Source organism: Saccopteryx leptura, chromosome 2 (genome assembly GCF_036850995.1).
Source record: "Saccopteryx leptura isolate mSacLep1 chromosome 2, mSacLep1_pri_phased_curated, whole genome shotgun sequence".
Classification (NCBI taxonomy): Eukaryota; Metazoa; Chordata; class Mammalia; order Chiroptera; family Emballonuridae; genus Saccopteryx; species Saccopteryx leptura.
In genome coordinates this window covers 21,528,479-21,554,799 of record NC_089504.1, presented here as the reverse complement: position 1 = coordinate 21,554,799, position 26,321 = coordinate 21,528,479, and the positions used below count along the sequence as shown (strand labels likewise).

Genomic DNA, 26,321 nt, shown 5'->3' with positions numbered 1-26,321 from the left:
GACCCAAGGTCGCTGGCTTGAGCAAGGGGTTACTTCAGTCTACTGAAGGCCCATGGTCAAGGCACATATGAGAAAGCAATCAATGAACTAAGGTGTCCCAATGAAAAACTGATGATTGATGCTTCTCATCTCTCTCCATTCCTGTCTGTCTCTATCTATCCCCTCTTTCTGACTCTCTCTCTGGCTCTGTAAAAAAAACAACAACAAAAAAAAACCATTAATTCAAAAGGCTTTTTTTTTTTTTTCTTTTTTTTTCTGAAGCTGGAAACAGGGAGAGACAGTCAGACAGACTCCCGCATGCGCCCGACCGGGATCCACCCGGCACGCCCACCAGGGGCGATGCTCTGCCACGACCAGAGCCACTCCAGCGCCTGGGGCAGAGGCCGAGGAGCCATCCCCAGCGCCCAGGCCATCTTTGCTCCAATGGAGCCTTGGCTGCGGGAGGGGAAGAGAGAGACAGAGAGGAAGGAGGGGGGCTGGAGAAGCAAATGGGCGCTTCTCCTATGTGCCCTGGCCAGGAATCGAACCCGGGTCCCCCGCACGCCAGGCCGACGCTCCACCGCTGAGCCAACTGGCCAGGGCCCAAAAGGCTTAATACATAGTCAACAGCAGCAAGTTGTATTGTGTGGACATTTCAGTGAATGTTTTGGGTGGGACAGGGAAAAAAATGAACCAAAGCACAGCTTAACTCTAAAATAACTGAGCAACTGAAAAAAACCAAAGTGGAACTAAGTGGACAAAGGCCACCTAAAGTGGGGGTGGGTGAGATTGAAAAGAGGACTTAAGGATAGGTAATACAGACCTAGTCACAGTGTAAGTCAAAAGAAAGCCAGTGTCATTTTATGTATTGAATCTCCACCAGGGCTGGAAGCAATTTGAGTGCAGGCATAGCAGCTTAATCATCAATGCAACCTCTTAGCATTTAGTAGAATGAAGGGTATGGTATATGCTCGTGTACTCAGCATCATTCAATACATTCTTAAATTTGTTAAACAGATGTTCAGAGAAAAGCTCTTCAAGGATCAGAACTTGGCAGCTCACAAGTCTGAAGGGGGTCATGCTAGGCACAGACAAAACACAGGGGAAATGGCTAAACTAATTACTAGAAGAGACAAAGAGCTGCAGCTGGTAGAACGGTTCTCCAGGCTAGTTAGTCCATATACTGACTAGGGGCGGGGATAGCCACCAGTCTCCTGGATTGATTTTAAGCTTTAGAGTGCAATTTCACAACTATTATTCATTCAACTGGCACCTCCTGGGCACTCAACTATATGCCGGGTACTGTGCTAAGCACTAGGCAGAGATAACAGAAAAGGTCCCTGTTCTGTCAGAACTCCTAATGTAATAGGTTTGGTGTACAAGGAGAGAAGTAATCACACCTCGCTGTGGGAATAAGGAAGAGAAAGCATTTTTTTCTGTGGGGCTGTGGAAGAAGACAAAGCACCAAAAAGGTGGTGCTTGAAGGATGCCAGAGCTGACTCACCAATGCTCATTCTTAAGTGTCCCAGCTTTGTCCACCGAGAGCAGAAGTCTTATACTGGCCGCAGGCGGCTCCTATAAAAACTCTGAAGCCTGTATTCTCATTAGCAATCACTCCCATTTCACAGGAGAAACTGTGACCCAGAAAGCAAAAGGCGAACCCCAGGGTCATACTTGTGCCAGGGGAGATGCCAGGGCCAGAATGCAGGTGGACAAACTCAGCAGTTTCGAGCCCTGCCAGGATTCTAAGACCTGTATATAAAGCATGGGAATGTCTGGACCCGGAAGTTCGGTAGAGTTCTGATAAAAAAAAGCAACCCCTCCATTTGCCCGGCTCCCTCAGCCACGCCCTCTGTACCACGCTTCACAGTCACTCACCCGCCGACAGGTAAGAGGAAGTCGATGTCGTCTTCGTCGCCGGCACCGAACATTGTGCTGTCTCTCGCCAAGGCAGCCGCCGGGAAGTCGGAGCGTTTCCAGGGCCTATATCGCCCACGTCGTGAAATGCCGCAGAGTAGTGCTACTTTCCGGCAGGACGAACTCTCGCACGGTTACTCTGAGGAGAGGGGACACTAGGCTCTGAGGAGGCGGGGCAAAGCAAATGGGAGGACCTCGGGGGCACGCGCGCCGCGTGACGTAAGGCTCCTTCAGCCCTCAGAGGCGGTGAAATCCGCCGGAGCTCGAAAGTCCTGCGCAGGGATTGGCCAATGAGGCAGGGGGCGGGGCAGGGGCGGGAATCGGCGGTCTCTGCGGCGGTCGTGTACACGTCGAGCCGGTCAGAAGTGGAGGGGGCTTCTGAAGAGTCGTGAGGGTGTGACGGGTTAAGGTTCTGAAAGGGAGGCGCCGGTGGCGGGACTCGATCTGGGAAGGTAAGACCTCCTTCGCCTCTCTCTCAGCCCTGGCACGAGCACAGTCCTTTCCCCTCCGGGACAAGGACTCTGCATGCCACTCTTCTGAGCTCGGCGAAAGGAGAAAGGGCCCGGGATTGGCAGTCTGGACATCTAAGCTTTCGGCCCGGTCCCGACAGTGACGGAAATGGAGTGACCTTGAGGCAAGGTGTTCGGTGCCTCAGTATCCCCATCTCTGAAACGTGCCTGATGCCCCTACCGCTTGTCCCCTGTGACCGACCTCACTACTCAACGCGCTATTTGTCCACTGCTTTTGTGTGCCGGCCGGTCCAGAAGCTTCTAGACCTCCGAGGCCATCGACTGTAATCCCATTCTCCTCATAACCCCAGAATTTACAGGTGAGAAAGAAAGAACTAAGCATTTGAATGACTAGTGTCAGGTCACGCGGCGTAAAGGGCAGACGCTACCAGGGTTGGATCCCTGGTCTTTCGATTCAGGACGTAGTGAGCTGATGCAAGGACCTCATCAGACCTGCAGCACGGCGTGCCCTCCCTGAGTGGTTAGTGCCAGACTCGGGCTGCATATGAAGAAAGTGCCCTCTCTAGAGTCCGCTTACGCAGGTGACGTGCAGGAGAGCTGGGATATACGGGGGCTGGGTGGTGGAAAGGAGGAGACTTGAGGAACTGCCTATCCCCAGCCCCAACCTTGGCCTGGGTTTTGCTAAGTCTTCCCGCCTCAGATCTAGTTCTACATCAGTTGTTGCCGACTTTGTCTCCAGTTCCCATTTCCAGAGAGGCCTGGCTTGGCTGAGGCGGGGATAAGGAGATCATGTCCCCCTATAACGTCCATTTCCACAGATCTCACCGGGATTCTTTCACACCAGGCTTCTCTCAGTCAAGTCAGTACGACAGGTGTTCCTTTACCTCAGCGGTTCTCAACCTGTGAGTCGCGACCCCGGCGGGGGTCGAACGACCAAAACACAGGGGTCGCCTAAAGCCATTCGACCCCCGCCGGAGTCGCGACCCACAGGTTGAGAACTGCTGCTTTACCTGAATGTTTTCATATGTCAGCACAGAATTGATGTGACGTGATCGGGATCTTCCCAGAGAACTTAGGACCTGTTGACACTTCCCTTCTTAAGCTTTTTATTATAATTTGTGTACTTCTGAATCGGAAGCTCCTCAAGGACCGGGATTGTTTTATTCATCTTGGTGTCCCCTGTGCCATGAACACTATGCCTTCTTGTCCCTGTAGGTTCTTATTAATTCTTTATTAGGTTAAGTGATGGTATACACTTTTGTTCCTTTATTTCTCTTAGGATTTTCTTTTCCATTTGACCCAAAGAGGCCAGCAGTGGCTCTTGCCTTTGCTATAGGTAGCTTCCAGAAAGATAAAAATGCTGTACTAGCTGTGAACTGTCTGGATCGCTTAGTCTCTTTTGTTAATTGAAGTTGATTTGACTGCTGTTTAAAGCTCTCAAGGAAGAGAAAGAGGGAAGGAAGGTAACTAGAAATATGATATGTCACTCTGATTTTTGTTAGTAACATATTTCTTTCTTGGACTGCTGTGTAGGGCTGTTGTCTGCTTCCTGTGTTTATTTTACAGATTAAGATGTTTAGAGCAGTGAAGGTTGATTGTGTTAAAGCAATGATGCAACTGGAATCTAAGTACTAGAACAGGAGCCCTTTATAGTAGCTCTGTTTAGAATGTGAACCTTGTTACTTCTCAGGAAATAAAAAGAATTAACCCCTCTCCCAGTATTTACTGGTCATTGGCATTTTGGTACCAAACATAGGAGTAGTGCTTTTAAAAAACACTAAACAATCATTTGAGCATTTATCTTGCATTCTTGAGTGGAGCTGTTTTTATCTAGAATGTTTAAGTAACCTTTTTTTTAGATAGGCAGGAATCCTAAAATCTGGATCAATCTTTCTGGTGATAGGAACACCACAAATATGCCTGCCCAGATCACTATCGTGGGAACACAGTTGCTGGTCTGATCGGTGGTACAAGGAAGTGGAAGATAGTGGTGAGGCTTCCTTAGTCTTTGAACTGCAGAATTGCTACATCTACAAAGCCACTGCCATTCTGAATTAGAATATTGGACTAGGAACCAGAAAACCTGAATTTCCATCCCAAGCCTTTCTAACTCACTCTGAGCGTGGACCAGGCTCCCTAAACACTTTGTAGAAGGAGTGGATTAGATCCAGACATCTATTAAGTATTGCTGAGGATGCAGAAAGTAAGTAAGGCTCAACCCTGATCTCAAGTTTGAATTAAGCATATTTGTTTACACACAGCTTTTAGATGTACTTATGAAATGTATTGACACCACCCCCCCCCCGGAATATTAACCATGAAGCAGAAGCTTTAACAGTTCCTTTCAAAATCAGTAATTTTGCTAACGAGATGATAATTTTTATATATAGGTATACCCATACTAATCCATGCTGGTGATTGCATTTTAAAATTAATAATTTACAAAGTTAGATCATAAGTGTGGTAATAGAGATATCAATTGAATACAGGTTTGGGGGGATCGTATCAAGTTCTTTGTGGTCAGTCAGTGAAAACAGAGAATGGTAGAACACAATTCAGAAAATATCTGAAAACCTGCTATGTGTAAGGCACTGTGCTGGGTGTTACCAAAGATGGAAAAGTGAGTTAGTCATTAATAGTTGAGTAGTGGGGATGATTGAAGTATACAATTAACCATAATAGACGAAATAGCAAAGTAAGTCCCATAAGTAGAAATTAATTATTGCAGAATTTCAAAGGTAGAAATGATCATATCTAGTTTGGAAGAGGTTGTGGAGTTAGATAATGGGCTTTGAGGTGAATGGGATAACAAGTGGAACTGAGAAAGTAAGGCTTCCCAGATTGAGGGGTCTTTAGCAAAAGGAAAAATGCATAAAAGAAGGCTGAAAATTCTTACAAGATAAGAATTGCCCTCTTATGTGATACAGTTGGGGTGAATAGTTAGGTAACTGAAAAAGTAAGTTAAAACAGGGAATCATACAGATGCTATTTACACACAGACCTTAAACATTCTTCTTAACTTAAAACATCAACACGTTTTTGCCATTCTTTTAACATAAGTCTTTTCTTGGGGAGTCTCAGGGATCTGCAGACTGCAGCATGAGGGCCAAATCTTAGATTAGCTGCTGCCTGTTTCTATAAATAAAGTTTTATTGGAACACGGTGGGGCTAATTTTTGTATTTTTCCGAAGCTGGAAACGGAGAGAGACAGTCAGACAGACTCCGCATGCGCCCGACCGGGATCCACCTGGCACGCCCACCAGGGGGCGACGCTCTGCCCCTCTGGGGCGTCGCTCTGTTGAGACCAGAGCCACTCTAGCGCCTGGGGCAGAGGCCAAGGAGCCATCCCCAGCGCCCGGGCCATCTTTGCTCCAATGGAGCCTCAGCTTCGGGAGGGGAAGAGAGAGACAGAGAGGAAGGAGAGGGGGAGGGGTGGAGAAGCAGATGGGCGCTTCTCCTGTGTGCCCTGGCCGGGAATTGAACCCGGGACCCCTTGCATAATTTCTTTACATATTATCTAGGGTTACTTTCACGTGCAAGGTAGCGTTGAATGGTTGTATCATCTTTATCTAGTCTTCCGAAGCTTTCAACTTGGCTTTTTTTTTTTTTTTTTTTAACAGAGACAGAGAGAGGGATAGACAGGGACAGACAAACAGGAACTGAGAGATAAGAAGCATCAATCATTAGTTTTTTGCTGCGCATTGCAACATCTTAGTTGTTCATTGATTGCTTTCTCATATGTGCCTTGACTGCAAGCCTTCAGCAGACCGAGTAACCCCTTGCTCAAGCCAGCGACCTCGGGTCCAAGCTGGTGAGCTTTTGCTCAAACCAGATGAGCCCGTGCTCAAGCTGGCGACCTTGGGGTCTCGAACCTGGGTCCTCGGCATCCCAGTCTGATGCCCTATCCACTGCACCACCGCCTAGTCATTGCCATCTTGGTTTTCATAGAAACAACTACTACATTCGTAAGCACTGGAGCCAAATTATTTCGCCATTTATTAGTTGTGTAGGCCTTAGGCCAGTTGCTCTGTTTCCTCCTCTTAAAATAGAGACAATACTAGTCTAGTTCCTGGGGTACCTGCAAAGATTATCTGAGTTAATTCATGTAAAGCACTTAGAATAGTACCAGCAGATCGTAAGTGCCCAGTTAATTTTAGCGGCTGCTGTTATTTTTCTCTTCTCATTTATAGTTCGTTGTTTTTACACAATACTTTACTAAATTATATATTTATAATAGCATGCTGGCATACATTGGTTTGTGAACGAATACAACTGATAGCCTTTATTGGCACACAACTTCACTGAAAGGGAGACCAGAAAAGTGTTGCTCCTGTGAATTGGAAAATAGTCTTGCTGGTGTGTTATCAGTAAAGTTTGTTAAAAGGGTTCTGTGGGATAGTATGCTAAGAGCACAAGACAACAGTACGCATAGGGAAGTAGTGAATTAAAATTGAAACGGAGATCAGGGCCATATTTATCAATACGTTGAAGGCCAAGGTGATAAGTTTGTACTTACCTGCATAGGAAATGGATTTTTTAAAATCTAAATGGCACAGTAATGTAAAAAAAAAAAATTTCAAGTAGTTTAGGAGTGTATGAAGTGAAAGTAAAAGTTTCCCCACTCATGTGAGTAGCTACTTCATTTTTCTAATAGTCCTTAGAATGTGGAGTTGTAAAGATGGAAGGAGATCTGGCATGGTAAACACTACTTGGGACCCTGGTATTCATCTGTTAAAAACCTCAATCCAGTTTTTTGTTGGGATCAATTTTGAATTGAGAAAATTAAAGGTTCTTGACTGAATGTGAATGAAATTAAATGACTGCTCTCAAGGTAACAATTTATACCATATTCTTAAGACTCTCTGATCCTTAAGTCTATTCCTCGTTTTTGTTCCAATTTGACTGCTGTTGATTCTTCTTTGTACCTTCCTCACCAGAACGGCTACAAAAGAGAAAAATATGATATAATTATCACTGGAGAAGCAAGGGTTTACAGTGGCAAGATGACTTCAACTAGTGGAAGATGTCAGATAAGTCAGTGACCAGGTGGCACCAAGATAACTCTGCCATTTAAATTGGCAAGCCAGGCATGATTGGGGAAAAGGAAGGGAGGCAAGAGGGCCAGTTGCTGATGCCTCCATTTACACATGAAGCTCTTAGCATAATAAACTCATTCTAAAAATCAAAAGTTTTCTGTATTTTATGACTTAAGTATGAGAAGTCATCAAGAATCTGATACTTAATACATTAAAATGAGCAGTTTATGCCAAAAGAAATGTTATAGAAGGGACTGGGAAGGAAATGCTTTTGAAGTTCCATTGCTTTGAGTAATATTTCATAATTTAGGTAACATCCCCAAGCAGAGGAGGGGCCCATCCTTAGGAATGCAAAGCCCTGCAGAGAAGGAAAGGGTTGAGAAGGGTCCACCCTACCTCTTTTCCTTTACACAAAGGCCCTAGGCTTTTGTATACAACCTGCTTTTGTAGGCTGAGGACATTGTGCAATACAGCATAATGAGATGGAAACCTGCATTGCAAAAGTAAACATGAATGATTTGGAGGGAACTCAGAGAGCAAAACTCGAGCAACCAGTGAAATACTAGAGGACCTTTTTTAGCCAGGCTGTCTTTCCCTAAATAAATAATAGAATTATTATTTAACCGTGCTGAGTGTTTTAATAATTTTGAAGCAATTTAGAGCACCTAGAACATAGTCATTCAACTTAGGAAATGAAAGGCAAAAGAATGCTGCTAACTATATACCCTCAGACCCCTGTTCCTATTTCCTACCTTTCCTGATGGCTTTTTATCAACTCCCAGACAACCTGTGCATAATCTATACCTTAGTACATCTTCTATTGTATTTTAATTATTTGTATGTATCCCTCCATCAGACTGAGCTTCTTGAGGATTGGGTTAATCACAGTACTTTTACTCAATATGTATACTGTAAATTTGAATGAATGAATGAGGAGATTGAATTCCTCGGGCTCACATAAATAATAAGCCCCAAGAGCCAGATCCAAGCCCAGGTCTTCTGATTCCTAGCCCAGTACTTTTCTACCACACCATGCAGCTTCTATCTGAGGTATTGAACAACTTTTGTCATTTTCATTAAATCATCCTTTATTAAATAAAGGGAGGGAGAATTAAGAAAGGAACAGTTAAGACTGACCAGGCGGTGGCGCAGTGGGTAGAACATCGGACTGGGACACGGAGGACCCAGGTTCGAGACCCTAAGGTCGCCAGTTTGAGCGCGGGCTCATCTGGTTTGAGCAAGGCTCACCAGCTTAAACCTAAGGTCGCTGGCTTGAGCAAGGGGTCACTCGGTCTGCTGTTGCCCCCCGATCAAGGCACATATGAGAAAGCAATCACTGAGAAACTAAGGTGCTGCAACAAAGAAATGATACTTCTCATCTCTCTCCCTTCCAATCTGTCTGTTCCTCTCTCTGTCTCTCTCTCTCTCTGTCTCTGTCAAAAAAAAAAAGGGCGGGGGACAGTTAAAATGTTTTCTAGTATCTGCCTCACACCAAGTTAATTCCCAGTATTCTTTACAGGCAAACCAACAATAGTTGATTTAAATCCGATATTACTTAAGAAAAGTTTAATCAAGAGGTACCTTTGCCTGCCTTTGATCATAACAAGAAAGCAGTTAAAGCAGTGCTTTGACAATATGGTTGACCCTTGAATAACATAGGTTTGGGTTTGAACTGCATGAGTCCACTTATATGTGGATATTTTCAATAAATATAGTCATTCCTCTGTATCCTCAAGCTTTGCATCCATGGATTCAACCAACCGCTGATGGAAAACAGTCTTTTCCCAGATGAGGAGGGCTGACTGTATACATTGTTCTACACCATTTTATATAAGTCACATCAGCGTCCATGGATTTTGCTATCCTCAAGGGTTTCTGGAGTCAATCCCCTGCAGATACCGAGGAACGACTGTAAAGTTTTGGGGATATCAGAAGTTATACACGGATTTTTGACTGTGCAGGGGTTGGTGCCTGTAACCCCTGCATTGTTCAAGAGTCAACTGTATATATGTATCTGATTAGCTAGTATTCTTTAAGTCAAACTATAAGAGGCTGTACACTTTACATGTGACCTAAAAGTGATCCCTATGTGTGACATGGACATCTCCTTTCAGAGATTAATTTTGTCATCTAATGAGTAAGTAAGCTATTATTGATACTATTTCATACTTACTATATCTTAATATTGTGACATTTTATTTGATCCTCACAAACCTGCAGATTCGCAGGGTAGGTACTTTTATATCCACTTTGCAATAAAGGAACTAGTACTTGTTGGGTTTAGGTAATTGGTTTAATGTCACATGGCTAATAAGGGTAAACTTGTATCTGTAGCTCAGAGTCTCTTTTACCTACCTAATCCAGTGTTTTCTCCATACTTATCACACACCGTCTATAAAACTCTCAGAAAACTTGATCTAAATCATAATAAGGTACTCATGGTTAACACACTGGAAATGTGTCAAGATTACAAAAGGATCCAGTAAGAGGAATTTGAAAGGGTACATCTCGTGATTGCTTTTGTTCCAATATGTGGCTTAGTCAACAACAAAGGTATCAAGAGCAATGGAGTATAGTAGCTGGGAGATCCACTCCCCATTGGACTTAGGCCCTTCTATCATTGCATAACTAAAAGACCTTCTCAGTTTGTTTGTTTGACATATCAAATTTGAGTTGTCCTATTCGGACAAGGCAAATAAGAGTTTTTCTAAAGCCTTTGAGGACAATATACTTGTACACTTGATCTCCTTTGTACAGAAAGGTGAGAGTGGGCAAGAGAAACAGGAGCTTTTAGTGTTATTTGCCACTAAAACAGGATATGTAAAGTTCAGAAACCCCTCCTGCTTAGCTGCTTCCCAGCAAACCTGCTGGAGAAATGGGAGGGCTGGAGAAAGTGATTAGTCTAGTGTTACAGATGCCTTATGTGAAAAGCAAACATTATGGCTCAGTTGACTGAAGAGTATAATAACATCATTATTCAATAGCACAGGCCTCAGTTTCTCCATCTGTAAAATAAAGGAGTTGGACTTAAAAATGTAATTTTTAAAAGTAGGGATTATATTCACATGGTGCAGAATTCAAAAGGTACACAAGGATATTTAGTGAAATAAATAACTCACACGTGAACAGTTTCCTTCCTAGGAATCTTCAATGTTGCCCCATCCCCAGAGGTAGTATAGGTGTTTACAAACAATATGTATATACTTTTTCCCTTTAAATTTTTTTAACTAATGCTAGCATGTAGTATACCTGCTTTATTCATCTCAGAATACATCTTGGAGATCATTCTATATCAGTATATAAAGAGCTTTGTCATTCTTGTTTATGGACATACGATATTCTGTTAGTGTCCTATCAATAAACATTTAGGTTATATTTTCAATTTTCTGCTTTTACAGACAGTCCTGCAACAAATAGCTTTGTTCATATAACATTTCATATGTGTGTAAGTAGATATTTAGAAGTGGAAGGTATGCCATGCATGCTGTACAGGGAAAAAGATACATTACCTAAGTGAGTAGCAAACTACAGGCTAGGTCACTGTGAGATCAACCCAAACTCAGTTCAACAAGTATTTATTATGTTCCCTATATATATCTCAGGGGCTACAGGGAATTTGGAGATGAAGAAGATAGAGACTTTGGATGAAACCTGCCATTTACAGAGCAAATTTCACAAATGGCTCAAGGCACACAGAGAGAAAATGATGGGGGTAATTGGAATTGCTGGCTCAAAGGGTATGCTCATCAGACTGATAATTAACGACTATGCTAGTTCAGATAGTCTATGAGATTTTAATGAACAGTGAAAGAGTTGAGAAGGTATCATTTTCTTGAAAATATCTTCATTTTTATTATTATTCAGAGACTACATCTTAAATAAAGGCAAAGTATTGGCAACCTCATCAAAATTATGTTGAATTGCAAAGTTGACAAAATCACCTCCATCGTGATCCTATAGATTTTTCTTATTCTGTTCAGTGTGATATTACTGAAGCTAATTTCTAACTCAGGATAAAAAAAGTACTGCCTCCCAACTACTTTTACCAGTACTTACCACATAGAGGGTTTGGAAGATAAGGGTTATTACAGTCCACATGGGGAAGGAAAATGGGGAGATAAATAAACAAAGAGAGCTTAACTAATATGTCTGTTTACATGTGTTTCTTACTGGCTTCCCTGGTTTTTTGATGATTGTGGAATGTGTGATAATTTTGTGAAATAGGTGATACCATAACAATCACTTGTCTTTTTTTTTTTTTTTTTCTGAAGCTGGAAACAGGGAGAGACAGTCAGACAGACTCCCGCATGCGCCCAACCGGGATCCACCCGGCACGCCCACCAGGGGCAACGCTCTGCCCACCAGGGGGCGATGCTCTGCCCATCCTGGGCGTCGCCATGTTGCGACCAGAGCCACTCTAGCGCCTGGGGCAGAGGCCACAGAGCCATCCCCAGCGCCCGGGCCATCTTTGCTCCAATGGAGCCTTGGCTGCAGGAGGGGAAGAGAGAGACAGAGAGGGAAAGCGCGGCGGAGGGGTGGAGAAGCAAATGGGCGCTTCTCCTGTGTGCCCTGGCCAGGAATCGAACCCGGGTCCTCCGCACGCTAGGCCGACGCTCTACCGCTGAGCCAACCGGCCAGGGCCAACAATCACTTGTCTTTTTGAGGAACTAGGGAACATAAACAGATCAGAATTAATATTATTCCCTCATATCTTTTTGACCATACCTGCTAATCTTCCTTCCCCCACTTTCTTACCCCCATCATTTTCTCTCTGTGTGCCTTGAGCCATTTGTGAAATTTGCTCTGTAAATGGCAGGTTTCATCCAAAGTCTCTATCTTCTTCATCTCCAAATTCCCTGTAGCCCCTGAGATATATATAGGGAACATAATAAATACTTGTTGAACTGAGTTTGGGTTGATCTCACAGTGACCAGCCTCTACTTTGCTACTCACTTAGGTAGCAAAGTATCCTTTTCCCTGTACAGCATGCATGGCATACCTTCCAACCCTCCCATCCTGTGCACACCTAATATGATTCAGGAAGGGGAAAAGGGCCAGGTAAATTATCTTGAAGAGGAGTATGTGTCTCTCTGTATGTTTAAGTAAATGTTTGCATGCATATTTATTCTTCTGACTCTCATTGCCAGTCTTCGTGCTGCAGTTACAAATTTGGAACCTTGTTTATTTAGCTCCACACTAGTGATAGTTATGGAGCTAGACATACTTGGTAGGAATAACCTAGGAATATGCAACTAAAAATAAACATGTATCTTTTTGTTCCCATATATCTCACCTTATGTGTATGAAGTCATAAGGATCATAGTGTATATTAGATTAATCTAAACTCTGGATTAAAAATGTATATGTAGAAGAGAATATTTAATTAGTGTTGACTTTTTTATTTTAGAATAAAGAAACTTGTCTATGGGCCATGCTTTAAACACTCATAGACTCTCTGTGGGATAGCTCTGATAAACTGTGGGATAGGAGATAACCAGGCCTACTGGTGGACTATGATGATACAATTATAGGGCTTAATTAACATTCAGCTCACCCAGGTAGGCCCCTCCTTTCCAAATATAAGCTTTCTTAAATGCCAGATTCCCAGGGAAAATTACTGCTGAGTAGCTCAAACTAGATGCTTCACTAGGCTTTTCTTCTACCTGTTATTTAGGCAACTTGTAAAAGGCCCATAAACTTTCTAGAAACTACTCATGTAAAGAGTTTCAGAGTTTATTATGATTTCAGAAATACCACCAGGTACATGGTGCCAGGTTATGGCCTGGAATTAGGGGTAAAATTACTACCTCTTAGCTACTCTTAAGAAACTAAAATGCAGAAAATATAAGATGGGCAAAAACAATATAATGAAACATGGTTCCTTTTCAAGCTGGCATTTTGAGCACATCCCTTTTCCTTTGCAAAACCCTAATGAAATGACTATAGCAATATAAATAGGGAAAAGTATGATATTGTGATTTATAATAAAAATATATGGTCTTCATACCATTTTTGGCACAGAGCTCCCAAAATCCTTGGGATTTCCACAGGAAGAGCGCAATAAAGGTATCTCTTAACGTCTTTGTTTGGGACCTCGCCCTATATATCTCTTCCTTCATCTGGCTGTTGATTTGTATACTTTAATATCCTTTGTAATAAATTGGTAATCTAGTGAGTAAGTGGGTTTCCTGAGTTCCTTAAGTCACTCTAGCAAATTAATAAAACCCAAGGAGAGAGGGTCATGGGAACCTCTGATTTTGTAGCCAGTTGGTCAGGAGCAAGGGTAACAACCTGGGGTTATGAATCCCATCTGAAGTGGGGGTCATTTTTGTCTAAGCCCTCCACCTCTGGAATCTGATGCTATCTCAGGGTAGATAGTGTCAGAATTGCATTGAATTGTAGACACCCAGCTGGTGTTGGAGAATTGCTTTGTATGGGGAAACACCCCCCCCCCCATAAAAAGCATCTTTTATAATTAGAAAAGAGAGAGAAAGAAGTCTGAAACTGAAATTTTGCAAAGAAAATAGATGCAGATTGGAAGCAAATTGCTGACCACCTGATACAACATATGTGAAGGACGTTCCTGCCTGTGCAGTTAGGTGGATAGGATTCACTGGCAGACCCTCAGAACTTCCAAATTGAGGACAGCGAGGTTAGAAAGAAAGGTTAGCTATGGCATAACGGCTGAAGGACAAATCAAAGGACTTGAGGGATTTTACCTATGCCAAGTTTAGAAAGAACAGTAGATTAAAAGTAACAATAATCGGCCCTGGCCGGTTGGCCTGGCGTGCGGGGGACCCGGGTTCGATTCCCAACCAGGGCACACAGGAGAAGCGCCCATCTGCTTCTCCACCCCCACCCCCTCCTTCCTCTCTGTCTCTCTCTTCCCCTCCCGCAGCCGAGGCTCCATTGGAGCAAAGATGGCCCGGGCGCTGGGGATGGCTCCTTGGCCTCTGCACCAGGCGCTAGAGTGGCTCTGGTCGCGGCAGAGCGACGCCCCGGAGGGGCAGAGCATCGCCCCATGGTGGGCAGAGCGTTGCCCCTGGTGGGCGTGCCGGGTGGATCCCGGTCGGGCGCATGCGGGAGTCTGTCTGACTGTCTCTCCCCGTTTCCAATTAAAGAAACAAACAAACAAAAAAAGTAACAATAATTAACATTTATCAAGGGTTTACTGTGCTTAGGTCCTGTGCTAAGTGTTTAGGTGCACACTGTCATGAAGTAGGTGCTATTGTCCCTATTTTAGAGGGAACTTTTTTATACCCTCTTGACCACTATAATATCACCTAAGTGAACTCATAATAATCCTTAGAACAATCCTATGAGGCAGGCAGGCTACTTTTATTATCCTGATTTTAGAACTGAGGCACAGAGATATTAAGTAATTTGCTCAAGGGCCCACAACCAGTAGGTACAGTTTTACCAGTTAGAGAATGAATATAGCTCCCTGTATACTAGAAGAGTCACCATAAAAAAGAAATGGGAAGTATCTTTTCTGTCCACAGCTTCGTCCTCGTGTTTGTTTGATTTTGGTGACCTCAGGATCTCATCCTGAACTCCCAATCTCAGAAAAGCAGGAATTGATAGTTAGGGACAGACCCTAGAGTGCTAAACTGAACAAATCTTAATTTCATGAATCATGTGGGGAAATAACATCCAACAGTTTCTTCATACAAAGAAGTGCATTCCTGTTTGAGGTTTATCTTTCTGGTAGTTCAGCTCCTATATTTTACAACTAATCTAGAAAAATAACACTCCAGAAAATAGATAATTTCCCCTTCACCTGGAACTCAAGAGATTTTATTCACACAGTGGGTGAAAAAAACTCTCTCAAATCCCAAAGATGAGCCATTGGTAATTCAGTATTAGTCCAAAAGGTTCTTTGACTATTAGGTGGTAGTATGTGTTAACTTAAGTGAGGCTAAGCTAGCTCTGTGCCCTTTTGGAATATCGAAATGTTTCATTTTAGAGCATGATTGAATTTTGATGTTTTTCCTTTCCCTTTAAGTGCTTGTTAAAAATCCAATTTTTAACTTCTTTATACTACATATCTATGTTATATATCTTTATAATTCAGAATTGGGGTTCTCACATTTTTGAGTGCATAAGAGTTGCCTACAAAGCTTGATAAATATCTAGATTCTTAGGCCCCATACCTGAGAAGAGATTCAGTAGTCTGGAATGGGGTCCATAACTTTTACTTGTAGCCAGACATCTCAAATGATTCCGATTCAGGTCTGATCCTTGAACCACACTTTGAGAAGCCCTTGAATTGGGAGGAAAGTAATTAACATTTATTATTTACAGTGTATGTTATTAATGTGTCAGTCACTTTCATATGTTTTTTTTATAATGCATAGTCAAATGTGAGGTTTTATAATCCTAAGTTTATGTGTATGTATTAGCCCCACAAAAGTTTAGCAACTTGTTCTGAGTTCCAGAGATGGCATAGCTGATGACAGGCAGCAATCTGAGTCCCAGAACCAGGAGGGCTTTTGGAAGGTATCTCTTAGTAGAGATAATTATTTAAGGTTGGTAATTTAGAAATTTTTAGGAAGTGATATGAACAGTATGTTCTCAAATGTGTTTGATAAGTAAGTGTTAAGCCACTGAAATGTTAGAATGGCTTAAGTAATATCAACTAATATTCAGAATGCGTTTAGAAAAGACAAGTACGCATTTGTTTCTCATTGAAACAATGTTGTAGTTGTACACACTTAAATTTTTCTAACTGAAGTAGGTCCCAAAGATTAATTACTCTTTCTCTTCACTAAAGAAGCTGTGACCATAAAGATTAAATTACCTAGTGTTTTGGGGAAAAACAGGATAGAACCAAAATTTTCTGATTTCCAGTTTTATGTTCTTTCAAACAGTAGTTAGTAATGGTAAAGGTTAAGGTAGGCTTCAACTCATATGTTGCCTGAGAATTTTCCAGAAGACTATTGAATCAATGGTTGGGAATGATGACATTTTGTGACAACATTCAGCATTTGAAAGTTCATACAGCCTGACCTGTGGTGGCGCAGTGGATCAAGCCTCGACCTGGAATGCTGAGGTTGCCGGTTCAAAACCCTGGGCTTGCCCGGTCAAGGCACATATGGGAGTTGATGCTCCCAGCTCCTCCCCCCTTCGTTCTCTCTCTCTCTCTCTCTCTCTCTCTCTTTCTCTCCTCTAAAATGAATAAATAAATAAAAATAAATTTAAAAAAAAAAAACAAACAAACAAAAAAAAAAAAAAAAAAAAGAACATACAGTGGCATAATAATCAGATATGAGCTGGTATTTTAGAGGAATAAAATAGATTTTTATGAGTCATTCTTTAAAAGTTCTGTTTCTGACACTGAAGAAATATAGCAGAATCTCACTGGGGACTTTTGTAAATTTAAACAAAATCCTGAAGTGTGTCCTCACACTCAGTTATATGGAAGTACATTCTCACTTACTTAGAGCCACCTCAGGGTGAAGCAGCCAAGAAGACTGCAGGTTAACAGTTTTAGCTCAGATTGTATGCTTTAACATGGTATACAACATTGCAAGACCAACTACTCTGGGGTAGGTAACAACTAGATTTAGCTCCTCCTAGACAACATAATGGGCAAGGACTTCATAGACTTGACAGGGAGCACTTAGATAACTTGATGTTGACTGACCCCAAATGTTGGGAATATCCATTTGTGCCTCCCAATAGAAACAGGTATACATTTCTTTCTAAGCCTCTCCCAAAACTACAACTGATCCTTACTTCAGTTTTATTTGGTGGGGGCGCCCCCAAAAAGCAAAATAGCTAATTTCATGGTAAGAGACAGGGATGCAAGATGGTTGGATGAAAGTACCATGATACAAGTAATAGAAAGAGCACTGGACTTGACTGAAGTCAGAATCGGGATTGTAATTGCACAGTGACACTAGACTGACTGCCACGTGACGTTGGCTAGTCAGTTAACCTTCTGTACCTCAGTTTTCTATCAGTGCAGTGAATAGTCATTCTTGTTTAATCCAGGCCTTTCAAGTACAGTTAGGTTTGGAAACATACTACATTATTGTAGCTCAACAGAAAAACTGAGAGTATGCCACAAAAGTAAATGAAGTTACTACTGGACCCAGACTTAGACTCACTCAATAAACAGATATACGTATATTGAATACCCAGGAGAAGTGCCTATCTTCTTGTCTATCCCTCCCCCTTTCACTTCTCTCCCTCTCTCCCTCTCTCCTCCCCCCCATCTCCTCCTGCAGCCATGGCTCCATTGGAGCAAATTAGCCCTTGGCGCTGAGGATGCCTCATGGCCTCAACATCAGGCACTAAAAAGAGCTTAGTTGCTGAGCAACAGAGCAATGTCCCCTAGAGGGCTTACCAGGTGGATCCTGATAGGAGCACATGTGGGAGTCTGTCTCTCTGCCTGCCCTCCACTCACTCAATTAAAAAAAAAAAAAAAAATATATATATATATATATATATATATATATATATTAGATTGCATGTAGCCTTAACCTACACCTTACAATGCATTCTGTAAACAAGAGATGAGTTGTTTTCTTCAGCCTCATTATTGAGTACTCAAAGAGCATAATGATAATAATAATTACTCAGAGTACTTAAGGCTTTTACATATGTCATGTGGTCTTTTTTTCTGTCAGCATTTCTTTCCATTCATTATGCTATTTTAATGATAGAACAACCCTGAAGGAGAATAGAACAGATATTTTCTCCATGTCTCCTTGAGTTTGGACGAGACTCAGAGATCAAAAGTGGTTCTCAATGAGGTGGGGTCATTTTTCCCCCCAGTGGACTTTTTGCAATGTCTGTAGACAATGTTGGTGGTCACAACTGGGATGGTGCTACTGGCATTTAGTGAGTAAAAAACCAGGGATATTGTTAAACATCCTACAGTGTACAGGCTAGCTCATACAACAAAGAATTATTCGGCCCCAAATGTCAATAATGCCAGGATTGAGAAACTCTGACATAGGTGTTTTGCCCAAAAGAATACAAAGTTATGGAGTTGGATGGACCAGAATCCAGGTCTTCGATTCAGTGTAGAGTTCTCCACTGTACCTAAAATGGGGCATTAAAAAATGGAATTATGTAAATTCTAGATTTATTGCTAATATTTGGAGGAGGTATGAATGATAAGTGGGGTCTGTTGATATCACTGTGGAAGGTTTCCATGTGTAGTACAGGTTGTATAACTTAATAAAAATCTACTGAGCATTTGCTGTGTGTCTTATAGTTTGCTGTCCATGTTCTGCAGGGAGCTTAGTCTACTTTCATCATTTTTTTTTATTGAGCAACTACCAAATTTGAATCATTTACCCAGGTGCTGTTAAAATCTGGGCACGGTCCCATTAGCACCTTCTGTACATAGTATCTACTAAAGATCCATGGAACTTTTATAGGAAATGTCACCAGGACACTGGATATTAGCAGAGCCAGGACTTAATACAATCTCATTCCAAACTCATGCTTTTAACAATATTCTGTCAATTTAACTCTCACCTACAAAGGGTGGGATATGACTTTAGAAGCTCTTACAGTCTAGGATATTTCTTGTAGAATACCTCAGTTTTGCCCTTCAAACCATTTTATAACCCAGAAGTTATTGTAGAAGCTTCTCCTAATCCTAAAGTTTTAACTAATGTCTTTCTGGATTCTGGCAAATTAAAGGATTATAGCCTGTGGCTCTGTTTTTTTTTTTTGTTTGTTTGTTTTTTCCTTCTGTGAATGCCTCATAGAAGAACTGGAGCAGGAAGTATTATTAGGGAAAAAGAGATAAAGGCCAGTTATGCTACACAGCAGCCAAACTGTATTAAAATGTAAGCTAATCACATCACTTCCCTGCTTGTTGTCCATAAGTAGCTTCCATTTGCCCTTGGAATAAAATTTAGTCTCCTGAAGACGATCTTTAAAGACTTAATTGCTTCAATCTCATTGGCCTCTCTTAAGCCTCTAAATGTGTTCTATTCATACTGGCCTTAATGCCATTGGTTTTTTTCTTACCTTAGGGATGCTGCTCCCTGCCTTTTTACCTAACTCCAATAATGCACCTGTCTGTTTAAATGTTAACTCCTTAGGGCTTTCTCTCTCTCTCTTTACCTGCCCCACTCCATACAAATTAGTTCTTTTGCTGTTATTCTCTACCATAATACTGCATTTACTTCCTTCCACTTACTACAATTTGTAATTATATATTCCCACACATATTTACTTTACATATTTAATGAGAGTTTTATCCTAAGATTAAGCTCTGCAAAGGCAAGAACCTTGTCTCTTTGCACCTGACTCTCTATAAGTAAATATTGAAACCTTGGTGGATTTGATAAGATTAAATACTTTTTTGAATGAATATTTGTTGAGTGTTCTTCCAGATGTTATAAGAAGTTAGAAATTAGATACTTGCCCTCGAAGAACTTGCTGTGTATATATGGCACTTTTTATCTTGTATTTTAAGGACTAAATAAGAATTTCCATAAGAAAATATTGCTAGAGAAATTCAGAAAAGAGAGATTTTTTTCTGTCAAGAATTCAAGGAAAACCCATGGAAAAGGTAGCATTTTAACCAAGCCTTAAAGAATGAGCTAACACGACCCCATGGTCACTGGTTTGAGCCCAGAAGTCTCTGGCTCAAAGCCCAAGGTCGCTGGTGTGAGTCCAAAGTCACTGGCTTGAGCAAAGGGTCACTCACTCTGCTCTAGCCCTCAGTCAAGGCACATATGAGAAAGCAATCAATGAACAACTAAGGTGCCGCAATGAAGAATTGATGCTCCTCATTTCTCTCCCTTCCAGCCTGTCTGTATGTCTCTCTCTCATACTAAAAAAAAAACAAAAAACTGAGCTAGACTGTAAACTCAAAAGAGCAAGGGCCGTGTTTTAACTTTATCCTAATTCTGAGACACTTTACATACATGATCAATATTGAATAAGTAATGGCAGGATTTGCACGTATATACAGAAAGAGGTGGGGGAGAGGGGAAGGAATTACAGGAAAGGACACAAGCCAAAGAGGCATATAAGTGTGAAAGTGCTGAATTTATTAAGGAAAAGCAAGTAGATCTGTTTCAGTGGAATATTTGAATGTGAAGAGGATTAGATTGAGATAAGGTTGGAAAACTAATTCTGTAATGGAAGAGACATAAATGCCAGGTAGTGAGCATAAAATAAATGTATCAATGTCGGAAGTTGGATGTGAAGGTGGTTAGGTTTCTCTTTGCAAACAGAAATTAGTTTCTGGGAGTACAGCCTAAATTGCAAATTAAAGCTTGAGAAATACTTGCAAGTAGTATCTGGAGGACAAATGCTAGTTTAGCTTGGAGTACTGGTTCTATTGTCAACATCATCACCATTAAATAGCAAGATTCAGATTCCTGTACTTGGCTCAGCTGAAAAGAGGGTTTGCTTCCTTGTATTTCTGGAAGGGAGCAACATTAGCCTGAGAAATCCCTATGGGTGCCTGAATAGTTATTATAGAATTTGTATATAACTGAGGAGCTCTGTGTAATGACTCTAGGTCCTTCGAATTCTTAGTGAGATTTCCATGTCCCACAAATAAGAGACAGGGCACTCAGTCTCCATTTCAGTCTATGTACATATAGATGAAGAAATGGCTCATCCACATCTTCCCAGACCTAATGGGTGGAGCCAGACTTCTCTCCTTAGCTGGGTCAAGAAGTATCCAAGAGAAGTTCATTAAATATCTGCAGTTCATGACAGGGAGAAGGAATTTTGGAGCAGTATCTCCATTCAACTCTTTCTCCAACCTTTTCTCAATACTGTTCTATCAGCATGATGAAAGAAATAGGCACAGATTGAAAAGATCATAAAAACATTTCAGGGTATTTTGTGAGACAGGTCCCAGCTGGAGTTATTAGGAAAGGCAAAAAGTGATATGGATGTTCAGAGGTCTTAGAACTAGACCTTGAAAGATGAGGAGGATTTGTTGTATTAGAGATTGTAAGGCTGGGCATTCCAGAATGAAGAAACAGTGTGAGCCAAGATACCAGACAGAGAAGTGTGAGATATGTCCTAGGAACAGTAGAAACTTTAGCAACTAGACTTACTTGGCTGGAACACAAAGTACATGTAGGCAGAAAGGTAGGTTGGGCCCTGTGTTTTACAGATTTGTGCTTTTAGAACAAGGAGGTTAATAGACAGTGGGAAGGTTAGTACACAGTGGAATTTTTCGAGCAGATAAGTAGAGCTATGCCGTAGGTAGATTAATTTGTCACTGATGTATCATATAGGATGAACAGAGGGCAGGGATACTGTTAGGCAAACCTGTGTTTGTAATAGAACTGCTGAGGTGAAAACCAGAGGCAGGTTGGGTGAATTTTCTAATTTACTTGGGATTAGGAAAAGTGACCAACATTGTGACATTTATGGAGACAAAATTGCGACATTGGGTTAACAGTAAGGCAGGTTTAATAGAGAATAAGCCCTAAGCCAGGAATGGGGATACCTAGGTTCTAGCCAGGGCATCCCCATAGCTTTCTAGAATAACATTGAAGAGGTTGCTTAAAGGCCCTGGCCAGTTGGCTCAGTGGTAGAGCGTCGGCCTGGCGTGCAGGAGTCCCGGGTTCGATTACCGGCCAGGGCACACAGGAGAAGCGCCCATCTGCTTCTCCACCCTTCCCCCTCTCCTTCCTCTCTGTCTCTTCTCTTCCTGCAGCCAAGGTTCCATTGGAGCAAAGTTGGCCCGGGCCCTGAGGATGGCTCTATGGCCTCTCCTCAGGTGCTAGAATGGCTCTGGTTGCAACAGAGCAACGCCCCAGATGGGCAGAGCATCGCCCCCTGGTGGGCATGCCGGGTAGATCCCAGTCGGGCGCATGCAGGAGTCGGTCTGACTGTCTCCCCGTTTCCAACTAAGGAAAAATACAGAAAAAAAAAAAAGAGGTTGCTTAAGCCCTCTGTGCCTTGGCTCCTCTGAACCAAGAAAAAATACTGTGAGGAAAAAAACAAGATAATAGAGTTGGATTTACAGGGGGGAAATAGCATTATTTCATACCATGTCATTTGTTCAAGTTCCATACAATTACTCATTTGGTAGATGTACAGAATAAAAACATTTTAAAGTTCATTTTATCCTACAGTTCTGTTTTCTCTACTGTCCTTTTATGTGGCACTTAAGATATTTAGTGCCCTAGAGACTTAATTTGTATAAAGGATCTGGATTTGGCATTTCAGACCACTTAAAGGTCAATAGCAAACAGTGTACTGTCTTCTTTTCCTCTACTTTTAGAAACATGGATGAGTTTTGTTTAGTTTCTTCATATTTGTCACAAAAGAAATATTGCACAAAAATATTTACAAAGGCAAATTAGGCCAAAATATGTAAATATTAGATTCTCCAAAGAGCTTTGTGGTTTCTTTTTTTTTTTTTTAATTTTTATTTTTTTTATTTATTCATTTTAGAGAGGAGAGAGAGAGACAGAGAGAGGAGAGAGAGACAGGGGGGAGGAGCTGGAAGCATCAACTCCCATATGTGCCCTGACCAGGCAAGCCCAGGGTTTTGAACCGGCAACCTCAGCATTTCCAGGTCGATGCTTTATCCACTGCGCCACCACAGGCCAGGCTTTTTTTTTTTTTTTTTAAGTGACAGGAGGGGAGATAGACAGACTCCCACATGTGCCTCAACCAGGATCCACCCACAACCCCGTCTGGGGCCTATGCTCAAATCAACTGAGCTATCTTCAGCGCCTGAGGCCAACACTCAGACCAACTGAACCACTGGCGAGAGAGGAAGGGAGAGAGAAGAGGTAGAGAGAGGGGAAGAGAAGCATATGATTGCTTCTCACGTGTGCCCTAACTGGGAATCAAACCCAGGACATCCTTACGCTGGGCCAGCATTCTATCCACTGAGCAAACTGGCCAGGGCAGCTTTGTGGTTTTATACTCTAGGCTTCTGTGAAATGAGTTTGTCTTGTTACTGTTATGTCAACTACATTTTGCTACTTCTTGATATAGAGCTGTTGAATAATTTCTATGTGCATCTATCACATATTATTATTTTTAGTGAGAGAGACCAGATGGACAAGAAGGGAGAAAGATAAGGAGTATCAACTCATAGTTGTAGCACTTTAGTTGTTCATTAATTGCTTCTCATATGTCCTTGACTAGGGGCCTCCAGCTGAGTCAGTGACCCCTTGCTCAAGCCAGCAACCTTGGGCTCCAAGCCAGCAACCTTTGAGTTCAAGCCAGTGACCATGGGGTCATGTCTATGATCCTACATTCAAGCTGGTGACCCCACACTCAAGGTGGTGAGCCCATGCTCAAGCCAGCGACCTCAGGGTTTTAAACCTGGGTCCTCAGCATCCCAGGTCAACACTATATCCACTGTGCCACCACCTGGTCAGGCTATCATGTATTATTATATAGCATTTCCAACTCACTAAAATATACCCAGTGTATCATTATCGGATTAAGGAATTAATTTCTTTTTTATGTCTAAGTTTGCCACAGGGAAAATGCAGAGGAAGTAACTTATTTCAGCAAACACTTATTGTCTATGACTATGTATAAGTATTAGAAAATCTAGGAGATTCATAGATAAATAAGACAGGGTTCTCACAGAATTTACAATCCAATAGTAAGGATAGGGATAGAAAAACATTCTGTTCTGACCCTAAACTGAAAACAATGTAGAATTAAGTTTTAGCTCAGGGTGGGACTTTACTAATCATTTTATACAGTTAAGGAAAAGGAAGCTCTAACATATAAAATGCCTTGCCCAGTATAATATTTATCACCTGCTTCTCTTTCACAGTTAAACTAGTTCTCTGTCCTTTATGTTTTGTTGTATGGTAATATTATTGTCCACTCATGTTTGCCTAGAAGGCATAGGTGATCCAGAAATTGGACAGTGCTCATTTAAAAAATTAAGTTTGTCAAAAAAAAAAGAAAAGAAAGAAAAAATTAAGTTTGTCTTTAGCATGCTTTCTCTTGAAAATGATAGCCCTCCGCAGCTGTATAATTCTCCTTGTAATCAATTCCTTTAGGATCTGTCTTGCCCCAACAGGTTTCTCATCTCCTGTGCTCAGCCTGAGCAGCTTAGTAAGGTGAAGTGGAGATGTGGATAGATGAAATTTATGATAGAAGGGGGTGACCATGAACCAATATCTGGAAACACAGTGTTGATTAGAATTGAATCACAGGTTTGCTTTCTGTCTTCCATAGACAGAGTAATATCCTCAGGACAGCTCCTGAATTATCATCCTTCTAACTAAAATAGATATTCTTAGTGAAGTAAGAGCCTGAGTAAAAGAGCCTTCCACTAATTCATAGCTGCTCTTTGTTCTTCTAAAAATTTGTCAGTACATGCAGCATTTCTTGTTTGCCTAGATCATTGGCTACTCATAAATGGAGGCTCTCTAAATTTTAAGTGTAATTGTTTGAAGTGCTTTTCCCCTTTATGTCTCTGGAAATTGGTTACTTTTGATGCAGCCAGTTAATCTGATGAATGAGCAATTCAGCTACACAGACTCTGCTGAGTATGCAGACTATGCATAGTTTGGTTTCTTTCCATTATAAAAGCTCATTTTGATAAAGAAAGAGAAAATATTGAAATCTGCAAATAATCACTAAGTCCTTTGCAGTTCTATCAGTATGAAGAAAAGCAGTGAGAATTTGTTGTAGATGATCACTTAGAGTTATTTTTATTATCAATAAAGGTAAAAAGTTAGAAGGGCAAACAGTAGCCTTTGTTTATTGAAGAATTTTTAAGATTTTTTTTTTTTTCAGAGACAGAGAGTCAGAGAGAGGGATAGTCAGGGACAGACAGACAGGAACAGAGAGATGAGAAGCATCAATCATTAGTTTTTCGTTGCACGTTGTAACACCTTAGTTGTTCATTGATTGCTTTCTCATATGTGCCTTGACCATGGGCCTTCAGCAGACCGAGTAACCCGTTGCTAGAGCCAGAGACCTTGGGCTCAAGCTGGTGAGCTTTTGCTCAAACCAGATGAGCCCGCTCTCAAGCTGGCGACCTCGGGGTCTCGAACCTGGTCCTTCCCCATCCCAGTCCGACGCTCTATCCACTGCGCCACCGCCTGGTCAGGCTATTGAAGAATTTTTAAAAGGATAAAATCTAAGCATTTGTTGTTGTTCTGGCAGTTATTCTCCTTCATTCCTGCATTCAGACTGTATTTATAAACCTGTATTTATAAACAGTATACCTAAAACAAAGATAACATATGTCTACTGTAATTGAAAATAAAAAATAATTAAAAAATAAATACAGTTAAAAAAATAAACTCTATGGATATAACCATGTAACCCTTTGGATATTTTAGCTTCCTTTCCTTGGCCTGTGTCCTTAATTTTACCAATTTCAATTACAGTAGACATACGTTATATTTGTTTTAGGTATATAAACTGTATTTGTAGTTTGTGCCCTAACAACTTCCATCACCTTCCAGACTTAATTTGTGGAAAATTGTGTGTATGTGTGCAATTTTACGGTATTTTACATTTTTTTTTCTTATTGACCTGGTTTCTCTCTACTTCTACTGCATCACTTCACTTACTGTTTTTAGTGCATTGATATGGCAGAACTTTCAGAATCCTAAGTTTTTGCCAATTCTGGCTTAGAGCTGTTTCAACTTTGATTACTAATACCCTTTGGGAATGAAATTGGTAAAACTAAGGACACAGGCCAAGGAAAGGAAGCTAAAATATCCAAAGGGTTACATGGTTATATCCGTAGAGTTGTTTTTTTTTTTTTAAGAGTTAAGTTCTTTTTTTTTTATTTTTTTTTTATTTTTTTATTTTTTTTTTAGAAAGGAGAGAGAGAGGGAGAGAGAGAGAGAGAGAGGAGAGAAAGACCAAGAGAGAGAGAGAAGGGGGGAGGAGCAGGAAACATCAACTCCCATATGTGCCTTGACCAGGCTAGCCCAGGGTTTCGAACCGGCGACCTCAGCATTTCCAGGTCGAC

At 41.5% G+C, this 26,321-nt stretch overlaps 2 protein-coding genes across 4 annotated transcripts in view; one reads left to right on the top strand and one right to left on the bottom strand.

Moving 5' to 3' along the window:
• FKBP15 (FKBP prolyl isomerase family member 15) overlaps window positions 1–2,063 on the bottom strand; it is a 67,956-nt gene extending 65,893 nt beyond the window's left edge. Inside the window, exon 1 of one of the 3 annotated variants that reach the window (XM_066367396.1) lies at window positions 1,858–2,063. In XM_066367396.1, the coding sequence (XP_066223493.1) occupies window positions 1,858–1,910 (53 nt within the window). In that variant the 5' untranslated portion in view covers window positions 1,911–2,063. The remainder of the gene's footprint in view (window positions 1–1,857) is intronic. The other 2 variants (XM_066367398.1, XM_066367397.1) reach the window with 2 other exon arrangements.
• Window positions 2,064–2,196: 133 nt separating this feature from the next.
• SLC31A1 (solute carrier family 31 member 1) overlaps window positions 2,197–26,321 on the top strand; it is a 38,146-nt gene continuing 14,021 nt past the window's right edge. Inside the window, exon 1 of the mRNA XM_066367405.1 lies at window positions 2,197–2,348. The gene's annotated coding sequence lies outside the window, so the exon portion shown is untranslated. The remainder of the gene's footprint in view (window positions 2,349–26,321) is intronic.